The sequence below is a fragment of the Coffea arabica genome, chromosome 3c (assembly GCF_036785885.1).
Source record: "Coffea arabica cultivar ET-39 chromosome 3c, Coffea Arabica ET-39 HiFi, whole genome shotgun sequence".
Lineage (NCBI taxonomy): Eukaryota > Viridiplantae > Streptophyta > Magnoliopsida > Gentianales > Rubiaceae > Coffea > Coffea arabica.
This window is the reverse complement of record NC_092314.1, coordinates 38,045,525-38,057,617: the sequence shown is the minus strand read 5'-3', so window position 1 is coordinate 38,057,617 and position 12,093 is coordinate 38,045,525. Positions and strand designations below refer to the sequence as shown.

Genomic DNA, 12,093 nt, shown 5'->3' with positions numbered 1-12,093 from the left:
CATAACCATAAACTACACAACTATAACAAAAAATAGTCCACAATGATGCATAACATCAGCCCTAAAAAATGCTATTACCAGCTATTTCCAAAAAACAGTCTACAGTGACCACAAGTTACCCAAAAACAGGTCACATCAGCCCCAAAAAATGCTATTATAAAAAATAGTCCACAATGATGCATAACATCAGCCCCAAAATCAATAAGTTAAAGGATCAGAATAGCAACAGTTCACATTAGTATTGTAATTCAATTATTCGTATGAGAAGGATGCATTACCAGCTATTACTACCAGATGCATTTCCATTGCCTTGGTTCTTGGACTGCAATTCTGCTCGTAAAGCCTTGAGGAGTTCCTGCATTTCAAGCTGCTGGTTTTGCATTTCAGCTTGTTGATTCTCAAGCCTTTGCATCAGCTGCTGTTGAGATTGGACTTGAACTTCCAATTCAACTGATCGTTTCTCAGCTTGTTTTGCCCTTTTCTTGAATTCTTCTATCTCTGCAAGTTTTTGTGTAATTAAACTAGCCTTGGAGGGGCCACGGCCACGTACATATCCAGTTATATGCCCAGTCACCTCAATACAGATGTCTTCTTCGGTTCGATTTACACCACTAGATTGAGCTTCTAGCTGTAACTCCTTCATTTGGCTCTACAATCACAGGTTTGCTATTATTGATATATGCATAAGAGACATGAAGCATTGGTATTCAGTTGAAAGTGATATTTTTCTTACCAGTTTTTCAGTTGATGTTTCGTCAACCATAGCATTCTTCTTTCGACTAAAATGTGTCATGTCATAAAGTTCAATTGGTCCAACTGTCCTTCCCTCCTTAGCTTCCTATTAGCAAAACAGGTTAAATAACCCAACCACACATCATAAATGAACTACTTTACACGTTTACTGACCCGGTCATCCTTATGACGTAAAAATGATTTTGTTCCAGCTGTATGGGCAGTTTGCTGCTTTGATCTGTTCAGCTTATTTCGCTCACTTAAGGCCTACAATTGTCAATTCTATCTTAGATCTAGATAAAAAAGAGACATTGGCAAAGTATATAGCAAATTAACAAGTATGTGCTACATACCTTGAATTCTGGACTACAATAGTAATCGCAAAGGTAAATCCAATCTGATTCTTCCACATATTCTGGTCGACGTGTAAGAGCTTCCTCCTTAGAGCCACCTTTTTTGAATAGCATGTGAAAATTATAACGTCGACTTCTATACTGTGAATTTAATTGCTTAATTAAAGCTGGTTTCACATGCTCTCCTCTATCATAAGTGAAACTATTCTAAATTAAAAATAGAAGGACATATCAAAATCAGAAAAAATTAATGGACTAATTTAAATTGCGTCTAGAAAACCAAAAAATACTATGATAGCAGATTCTTACATTAGTAATTCTTAGCAGTTGATCTCTATCATCTTTAGGAAGCTTGCCCCATTTAGGTGCTTTCCACTTACCATACTTTCGAATAACGCAACTTGCATCTGAAATGTATCGTTGAGCACCTTCTCCAACTAGTCTTCCACTTATTTCAGAAACAATAATGTTCACCTTTTTTCCAGCTTTCCTTTCATTTGATAGTGCAATATTACGCGTATATCCTCTTTTTCTTTTTAACGTCACTTGGTCTAGTAGATACAAAGTAAACAAGACCATAAGTTCTAACAATAGCAGCCATGGCAGTAATTAGTTAATTAGAGTAGAATTACACGTAAAACTGACATACTTGAACCGTTTGACTCAAGGTCTTGCATACTTTCAGTTTCATTGCTTTCACAACCAATAGCTTGATTAGATCCAACATGCTGTGAAGTAGGAGTTCCATCAGTTTGCATCCCAGCAGCTTCTTGTGATGTCATTCCATTGCCTGAAGATTTTTCAGCAATCTGTCTACTCTCAGCTTGTATACCTGAATTTCTTGTAGCATTTTCTCTAGCAGAGGATGCACTAGGAATCTATAATCCAGCAATTTAAGCCACCATTATACAGTGACATGTAAAAATTGAATCAATTGCTTTGTCATAAACCAGTTTATCTAAATGGCAGATTGAAAAAAATAATAACTAACCTCAGATTCATCAAATAGACAGATCCTAGAAGACTTTTTGTTAATACAAGTTCAGTGACATTGCTTGTCTTGGGAATTGCACTATTTTTTGGTTCACTAGCTTGCTACAATAACATAAGAATGCGCTTATCAATAATAACTAGTTTAGGATGATAATTGCTAGTTTAGGAAAAAAGAAAATATCTGGAAATGACTCTTGTTTCTTTACCTGACAGCTTACATTTTCTTCAGTTTGATCCACAATTCCTCGCCCAGCATCCTGATTTTGTCGTAAAGTAAATTTTCCCTTTTTCCCTGGTCCAGCCATCTATCTATATAATCATATAACGCAAACACCACCAAAATCGTAAACAACACAAGCAGCCATGACAACATATCATAAACTACAGAAAAAATACAAGAAAAAATTTGATTAAGAAATTCAATGAACAACAATGTTTAATCTGATTCATAGTCATCGATTTGTACAAATTGTTCATTTACCTCCTCAGAATTGAATTGTTGCTCAATTTCCTCATCATTATCAATAAAATTGTCATCCAATTGCCTTGCACGGCTAGCTGACAATTCTATAAAAAACATAGCACCAGCCTCTATCCTTTCTTCAGTTTGCACATCTCCTCTCTTCAAACTGACCAACTCAAGATTTTCTTGTACACCAATCAAATCTCCATGATACTATTCTTGGTAAGCCTCTTCGTTATCAACCAAATCATCTTCATGCTTCTCAGGAACATCATAAGATGAGCGTGGACTAACTAACTCTACAACATGCCAATTACCTCCAAGCTTCGTATCTTGAAGATAGAAAACTTGTTCAGCTTGGGATGCTAATATAAAAGGTTGGTCTGAGTACCATGTTTTTGACATGTTGATGCTAGTGATATTGCTCTGCTTGTCTACTTTGATTCCCGAATTATTTCTCAAGTCCCACCAATCACATTTAAACACAACTACTCGATTTTGAGTAAATGAGTATTCAACCTCAACTATATCAGTAATTATACCATAGAAGTATGTTTCTTTATCAGCATGCTCCCCCTTTACCATAACTCCACTATTTTGTGTCTTTCTTTCTCGTTCCCGAGCCTTAATGTGGAATCTAAATCCATTCACATTACAGCCAGCAAATGTATTGACTCGAAAATCAGGTCCTCTAGCCAAGGACAACAATTCATCAGTACATTCTCCACGTGCATGTGTATACATGACCTACATCAGCCATACCAGATTCTTTAATAGTTTACTAAAATAAAAAGGAAAGGAAATTGACAAGTTTTTAACATCTCTTCCAATACTTACACGTTCTTCAAACCACTTTGGAAACTCCGAGTCTAGCCTTTGCTGTACGCTCGATAAATTTTGCTTTTCAAGAATTTGTCTATGCTCCCTAAATTTGTAGTAGTAGAAATAGTTACATATTCTATCAAATGACTTTAATTACAAGCAATGAAGAACATATTATAGAACACGACATATTTTTTTCCTGCATTTCCAGCTCATCTAGATAGGGAGTTCGAGAACAAATTTTTCGAAAAAAATTGCTGATCTCTACTAAAATCTGAGCTACATCTTTTGACAGCATTCCTCTAGTTGCTAGTGGAAGAAGTCGTTGTATGAACACATAGTAGTCATGACTCTTCATTCCTAAAAGTTGACACTCCTTGGTCTTCACACACCGAGGAATGTTTGAAGCAAAGCCATCCGGGAAATTGATAGTGCTCAAAAACTGGTAGAAATTCTTTTTCTCTAGGCGTGATAAAGTGTAACATGCAGGTGGCATAACTTTAGATGCGCCACCTCCCGGTTGTAGATGCAACTCTTCCCTTAATCCCATTTCTTTTAAATCCTTCCTAGCCTGCCATGTGTCCTTAGTTCTCGAAAGGATATTCATCAATGTACCTACCAAAGATTCACATACATTCTTGACAATGTGCATAATATCCAAATTATGTCTAATTTTATTGGTACTCCAATATGGAAGTTCAAAGAATATGCTCATCTTCTTCCAATTTGAACTGTTCTGCACGCATTTTCTTTTCTTCTGTTGCAACAAATCAGGTGCCTTGCCAAACTCAACTTGCTCAATACGAAGAAGTTGTTGGAGGACTTCCTCACCTGATAGGGTCCTAGGAGGCTGTCTATGTTCTCTTTCTCCATTAAATTGCTTTTTTTCTTGACGCCATTTATGATCAATAGGCAGAAAACGGCGATGGCCCATGTAACAACATTTGTGACCATTATTAAGATATAGACTAGTCGTCTCATCTAAGCACACAGGACATGCCTTGTACTCTTTTGTACTCCATCCCGACAAATAGCCATATGCTGGAAAATCGTTTATTGTCCACAAAAGTGCTGCACGTAACATGAACTTCTCCTCCCTAAAGGCATCATATGTCTCTACACCAGTGGCAAATAACTCTTTTAACTCATCAACTAGTGGTCTAAAGAATATGTCAATGTCATTTCTAGGTGCTTTGGGACCAGGAATAATCATTGATAGGAAAAAAAATGGATCTTTTAAGCATTTCCAAGGAAGTAGATTGTAAGGAACAAGGATAACAGGCCATATACTGTATGAATTGCTCATGGTTCCAATGGGATTAAAGCCATCGCTAGCAAGTCCTAGCCTCACATTTCTAGGATTTTCAGCGAAGGACTTGTGATTTCTATCAAAATTCTTCCAAACTAATGAATCAGCAGGGTGTCGCATCATGTTCTCATTATCTACACGTCTCTCCTTATGCCACCTCATATCCCGAGCAATCTCTTCGTTCACAAACAGTCTTTGCAGCCTTGGTTTTAATGAAAAATAACGCAACACCTTTCTAGGTATTTTGGAATTTGGAGATTTATACCGCGGTGCTTTACATTTTTCATTTGGACAATGATCAAGGCCTTTATTTTCATTCCAAAAAAGTGCGCAATCATTTTCACAGGCGTGGATCTTTTCACACTTCAGCCCCAACTCACGAATGAAATTTTTTGCCTCGTAATATGAACTGGGAATCAAAGCTGTAGGAAATACTTGATGCAAGAACTTCAACAACATATCAGTAGATTTACAAGTCCACCGATTCATTGTTTTCAAGTGGAGGATATGGACAATAAACGAGAGTTTTGAATACTTTTCACAGCCCGGTATAGAGATTTTTCAGCCTCTGATAATAATCTGAGAAACCTACTTGGTTCTCCTTCTTTCTCGGTACAAGCACCCGTATCAAGTTCCGGTGAATGTCTCCAACTCTCACCAAAGTTAGCAACTCCTACATCATTTAACAGCTCCTCCATACTGTCAAAGTCACTATCGTTGTCATTTATTTCTATGTCATCATTCTCATCATCAGATTCAAACCCTTCGCCATGAAATATCCACCTAGTATAACTATCAACAATTCCTCGACACAAGTGATTGGTCATGACTTCCTTAGTTTGATCCTCAAAATTATTGCATACTTTGCAAGGACATGGCAGTTTACAATTAGGATCCTTGCCTAGAAAAGCAAACTTAATAAATTCATCAACTCCATCTAAATACTTGGGGTCTAGGTAGTTCTTAATAGACATCCAACTCCTATCCATATTGTTGCAGCCCTTTATCCTACCATAAAGAATATGACCACCACATTATATAGAAAACAAATGCAATGCAATATGAACTAAATTTAAACTCCTCAAATACCAGCAATGGGATCCAAGGTGTAAAACACATTTTTAGCAAAAATCAACCATCTCAAGTACAAATGCATTAGTAAGGCAACAAACTAAATACAATCTGTAGCCACAGTATACATGCAAAAGTTTGGCAAACAAAAGATAAAGCCATAACATGAATAATCAATTTCATAGGCTGATTTTGCTAGCTAACAGCACACTACATGTTCAAAAAACATAGGATCAGGCATCATATATTTGTAAAGGGAAGATGCCCAACGCAGAAATAATAGAAGAGTAAAGCACAAATATAAATTTCAAGCCTGAATAATGGTATGAAGGAACAGTACCTGAAACTCAGACCACTCAATTGGTTTCCTTTTCCTACCAAGAACAGGAGCTATTTCCAATCTTAGCACTGCTCCAGATGCAGCAGTATGTGCCTTTACAAGAACCTCCTTATATCTGGTCTGAAATGCAACTGTGAGAAAATGTCCAGTGCTTTTGTCACCAACCCTGTTTATCAAGAATATCCCCAATTATATGGTAAGCCACTAATGTCTTGTAGAGAGAGAGGGAGAGAGAGAGAGAGCGAGACTAGGTGGTCGTCAGTATGACGTCCTTTGCCGGTTGGCAAGACTTTCAACCATACCGTCCACACTTCACGGTGGAGGACATAAAAAACAAAACCGTTATGGTAATGACCATCTCTAATTGTCCGTTCCTTTGTTTATTGTTCTCTAAATCAGACTCCAAAAAAAAAGACTCCAAAATCGAATTTCCACAAAGAAAAGAAAGCCTATAAACTACTGGTTTTTGTAACACAACCTTTGCATTCATTTGGGTTGCTTTTACATACCCTGCCCAATGTCCAGAAAGAATAAATCATCGCAGTAAACAAGTAAACGGTTTTCAGTTATAGATGCCCCCTAGTGACTTGTCGGTCGATGGTTACGTTGTGCTTACGCTAAAATCTACCTCAATGTGAAAAATGAAAAGCCAAAATTGAAGCCTCAACAATTTAAAGCTCCCCTGTGCTTCCTCAACATAAATAGAGGGGGCAAAAGATTGGGAAAAAAAAAAAGAAGAGAAGAAAATGTAGTAGCATGGCTAACAATTTGACAGACGTTTAAGACTCGAATAGACAGCTTCTCAAACCTGATCGATGCACCAATCAAGCGGACTCCTCTTCGAAATAACGGACATCCAACTCAACGACCAATCACGCTTGCAGAAATGAACTTGAAACAAATCAGCCACAGGTTAGATGAATCGAGTCGAGCGGGGGGAGTTCCGAGTACAACATAGCTATGATAGCATCTAATAATCAAGAGCTACTAAAAGATTTTGGGCAGAAATTTGCAAAAAATATTGTAGAATATTAGGGATTTGGAAAAATTGGGGAAAATGTATAAGAGAGAGAAAAACGAACCTTTCCAATGAAAACCTTGCCCTTTAATGCTGGACAGCCATGGTGATGCTAGTGAGAAGCCAGAGAACGGATTTGTTGTGTGGGTGAAAGTATCAGGTGCCGTGCGGAAGCTCTGTTTTGTGCTCAGTGCAGAAGCTTGTTTGTTTCAGCTCGGTGAAAGTTTGTGTTGCTCAAGTGTTCCGTTACTTTAACTCAGACCAAGTGTTCCGTTGCTTTTGTTTTTAGAATGTGTTCCGCTGCTTTGGTCTTTGCTTTGCTTTGGATATTGTTTTTGTTGCGCAGCACTTTCACTATGATTTGATCAAAATTTTGACTTCACTCATTTTCCCTCCATTTGATACCAAAAATCATGTTTTTTTTCTGGATTTGTAATATGGTTTGAACCATAGATTTTAATGCTATAGTATTATTCTTTATTTTTTAGCAAAAAAAAAATTTTCATCAACATAGGTGGCAAAATTTGTTAATTTCATATAATTGAAAATGTACTTTTATAATTTGCTAATATTTTATACTAATTTCTTATAATTGCAGCACTAAAGAACATCATGTAATTGAAAATAATTAAACTCAAATTATATGGTTATAACATAGTTTCAATAAAAATAATCATTTTCCCAACATTTGAGACCAATCATCATGCTTTTTTTTATTTTTAATTTGGTTTGAACCATAGATTTTATTGCTATAGTATTATTCTTTATTTTTTAGTACAAAAACACAAATTTTCATCAATATAGGTGGCAAAATTTGTTAATTACATATAAGTGAAAATATACTTTTATAATTTGCAAATATTTTAGCCCTGCAATTTTTTATAATTGCAGCACTAAAGTACATCATTAATTGAAAATAACGAAAGTCAAATTCTATGGTTATAACAGACTTTCATTCAAAATAATCAAATGCTATTAATAAGACATTATTGTTAAGTCAAAATCAAAGAAAATTTAGTGATGACATAATGTTATCACTAATTTATTCAAGATTATAATGACAAGAAAAGTCGTCACTAATTAAATTGCTAGTTTTTAATATTGTCAATTGCTAGTTTTTAATACTTTTGTGAAAATATTGATAATGGTTGAGAAAATTTTGTTACATTACTGCAAGTGATAAATGTACTTTTGATATTTTTCAAACATTTATTTTAATGTTTAATTTTGTTTAAAACTATTGTACTAGTATAGATTTGCAAGACAAAACTTAAGTTCTCAATAGTTAAAAAATTCATTACAGAGAAAACACAAAGTAGTAGTTGCAAAATGTGTATAAATTACAGATATTTTAATATGTATAAATTACAGTTTATTTTAATGTTTAATTTTGTTTGAAACTGTCGCGCCCCATTTTTTTTGATAAATAAAAATAATGTTTAAAAAATGTATTTTTTGATTTAATTTGTGATTGGAAAATGAATTGTGATTTAAAAGAAAAATGGGTCTAAATGGGGGTTTTGAAAATGCGACGATTTGACCCAAAATTATAGTTTAAAAAGGGTTTTTGAAAAAATGGGAGTCGCCACTTGGTAATGAGTTAAGGTGTACCAAGTCACCTAAAAAATGTATTTTTTAAAGAAAAATAGGGAAAAGTAGTGAGAAACCCTTTTTAAACGACTCCTAATCTACGTAAACCAATGAAAAAGGTTCGGGAGTCACATTTGACAAAGGGGAAGGCAAGGATAAAATCCAAGGCACCCCTTTGACCTAGCCAAGGCTAGTTGCATGATTTAATCAAAGATTTTCTTGTTTTAACCAAAGAATTTATTACATTTGGATGCACTACATGAATGCAAAAAAAAAGGAAAAGATGCAAACCTAAATTCTAAAATGTCTCTTGTAAGGCTTTTGGTCCCAACCACATGAATTGTGGCGGCCAATAAAGGAAAACCTTATAGAGGTCGATTAATGCAAATGATGGCTAAAGTGCAAGTGTGCAAGTGTATAAAAAGGTGAACGTGTGAAATTGTATAAAAAATCCAAGTGCTTGTGTGCAAGTGTATGAAAAGGTGCATGTGTGAAATTGTATGAAAAATCCAAGTGTTTGTGTGCAAGTGTGTGAAGATAGAATAGTACATATATAAGTGAAACTTGAATTTCATTTGTGAAGTAAAGTAAATAAATGATAAAGATGTAGTGAAAAAATATGGATTGAGAAATGTAAGAGAAATGTGATTATGAGAGTATGGAAGTGATAAAAATGAAAGTATGACCCTAGGGGAATGCAACAAGTCGGGTACGGGGATTGACTCCTAACTTTTCGACTTCGATTTTCCCTTTGATTAGGAGGCGAAACTAGCGTGCTAAGGCTATCGAGTAGCCACACTCGCTCGTTTCCCTTATCGGAAGGGGATTCTTCAGGCAAATGTACCCTAACTAGCATGAGATGCAAGACCTAAAGTGAGGGGAAAGGGGTTCGAGTATCATGCCAAATGATAAAACTAAGGAAAATGCGTGATATGTGGTGAACAAGCAAATGATGTACTAACGAGGGAAAATCCCTAAGGGTCTAGCGTTGGACTAGCCCATTCTATGAATTCCGACTAGCGTTGGACTAGTGGAAACGATAAAAGAAGCCACAACTAGCGTTGGACTAGTGTGGTGACGTACATTCATCCATTCCATTCATTCATGGTTATGAAAGCAAGTAGACATGCCAAAACGCTCGTAAACACGTAGCACGTAGCACTTAGCATGCTCGACTAGATGCAAGAGCCTACTAAAGCAATTTAACATGTAACAGCAAAAGCAAGCAACCAAGGGGAAGGGGAAGTGGACCAAATGCTCTCCGAGCCCTATCTATTACAAGCCAAGAGGTGTACACATACCCCATAAAACTTAAATAAAATTAAAAGCGAGTAAACGCATGCAAGGAGGTAAGGAAAGCGAAGTAGACATGCATATTCACATAACACGTAGGAGCACGTAAGGTCAAATGTAGTGCAAATGAGGGATAGAGTGTACCTCCCTTGAAGCGACGCCCTAACGTAGTGAAATTACTAACTTACCCTCCAAAATAATAAAAAGGTCAAGGTACCACTTAAATTATCGAATAATCACATGAAACAAGAATTAAACATAAAAGTGGAAATTAAGCATGAAATGATAATTAAAGATGGGATAAACCATGCAAGGGGGAGGCAAACTCGGTCCTAAATAAATAATAAAAAAAAAATCAATAGTCTAAAATGGAGTACGAAATTGAGTGGTCGAAGGTGGGATCCCTCGCAATTAGATGAAAAGGAGAAAATGGAAAATTATTCATTAAAGTTTAACAACAAAATTTAGCTAAGCAAAAATTTAAATCAAACGAAATCAAGACCACCAATGCTTCCAGGTTACCACGCTTTCATGATTGTGTCCTAGAAATCTATTAACATTGTCCACAAATCACATAAAAACATGCCAAGGCAAATTGTCATGTAAGAGGGAACTAATTGCAACATTAGTCACCCATTCGATCTCAATCGAAACACTTAAGAACTTCAAAGGTCCCCAAAATAATAATAAAGCCAAACAATAATTGAAATGCAAATTCCTTAGGACCTGATTGCAAGAACATGGAATGTAATTGGGCCATAATGCATTGCTGCAAAAATTTCAGGGACCCAATTGATTAATTTTCTCAATTTTGTGGGTCATAATAGCATAAGGTGAGACTTGAGGGGGTTAAGAGGTAATTTTGAAGAATATTTTCATGCAAGCTCATGCACGGTCGTAAACAATGCATTCTGCAACAAGCCTTTCAGCCAAAACTTTCTGCAACCAGCATTTTACAAAAAAAACAACTTTCAAATAAATCCAAAACACAACTATCACACAATTCCTCACTTTTCATCATGAAATTTGTAGATTGAAGCTCCAAGAGTCGGATAACAAACATGAAACATCTAAAAAAAAAATTTCAGGCCAACTCTATTGCAAAACTTACGAAACATTTCTGCAACATCTCCTACCAAAACCATTAGCAACCGCAACTTCAACAAGAAAACAGCCACATAACTTGCTTTCAAGTTCAGTTCTCAAACCCAAATATGAAAGCTTTAAACTAGCAGCAAACTACATGATCACCATCATCCAAACAGGCAGAAAACTTAGAAAAATCCCATGCAAAATTCTGGGCAAGTATGCAAACATTTGATGAACAAAACTGCTGCAACTTTTCCCATAAACTTCAGCTTTTCCCGCAACCACATTCATGCTATTCCCTTATTCGGTTTAAAAGTATTCAGGCAAGCAAACCAAAAAGAAATGGGATGAAATCGTTATCTAAACAAACACCATAGCTGAATGGTCGAAAAGGAAGAGCAAAACTCAAGAAACAAAACCATATAATTTTATTCGGCAAGCTGAAATTAATTTTCCAGCAAACACTGAATGCGATGCAAGTGTCTTTGAGACTTCAAACACCCAAACCCCGCACTACATCATTCCATTCCCTGCCCTCAATACCAATTAAACATGCGACTCAGGTGCAAAAACTTGGGGAGCAATCACGAAACAGAAAATCAGAACAGAAAAGTGTAACTTCCTTTTGTCTTTGCTGCAGAATTTTGCAGCGACAAGCCCATGTAGAATTAAACTGCCGAAACATGCATTAAACTCACCATTTGTTCATCAAGAGCACACCCATTTTCCAGACATCAATTTTAGCTATGAGGAAACCCAAAAAAATGCAGCAAAGGAGACACCAAACCCCAGCCAATGCCAAAACGCAGCAATGGGCAAAAAAAACAAATGGCATGTTGCGGCAAACTTTAAAGCGCCAACATAACCATACTACGACTCAAACAAACCTCATAGGCCTACATAATATCTGCAGAAAGACTACTAAAACACTTCATCCGAAGTCGAAGCTGAACACATAAGCGAAATGGAAGAACTGAGTTGCAGAAAGGCTAACTAAAACCAAGTTTATTCATGAAGATC

At 36.1% G+C, this 12,093-nt stretch overlaps 1 protein-coding gene and 1 long non-coding RNA gene across 2 annotated transcripts; both read right to left on the bottom strand.

The window, feature by feature from the left end:
- Positions 1-889: 889 nt before the first annotated feature.
- Positions 890-1,159, bottom strand: LOC140038133 (uncharacterized). Its single transcript, XR_011841948.1, has 2 exons — positions 1,086-1,159; positions 890-999 (listed from the first exon to the last, which is right to left on the bottom strand). It is a non-coding gene; the product is annotated as an uncharacterized lncRNA (long non-coding RNA).
- Positions 1,160-2,754: 1,595 nt separating this feature from the next.
- On the bottom strand, positions 2,755-5,661 carry LOC113737613 (uncharacterized). Its single transcript, XM_027264814.1, has 4 exons — positions 5,208-5,661; positions 3,647-5,094; positions 3,379-3,510; positions 2,755-3,288 (listed from the first exon to the last, which is right to left on the bottom strand). Exons 1-4 carry the CDS (start codon positions 5,659-5,661, stop codon positions 2,755-2,757), a joined length of 2,568 nt encoding a protein of 855 aa, XP_027120615.1.
- Between the last annotated feature and the right edge of the window lie 6,432 nt (positions 5,662-12,093).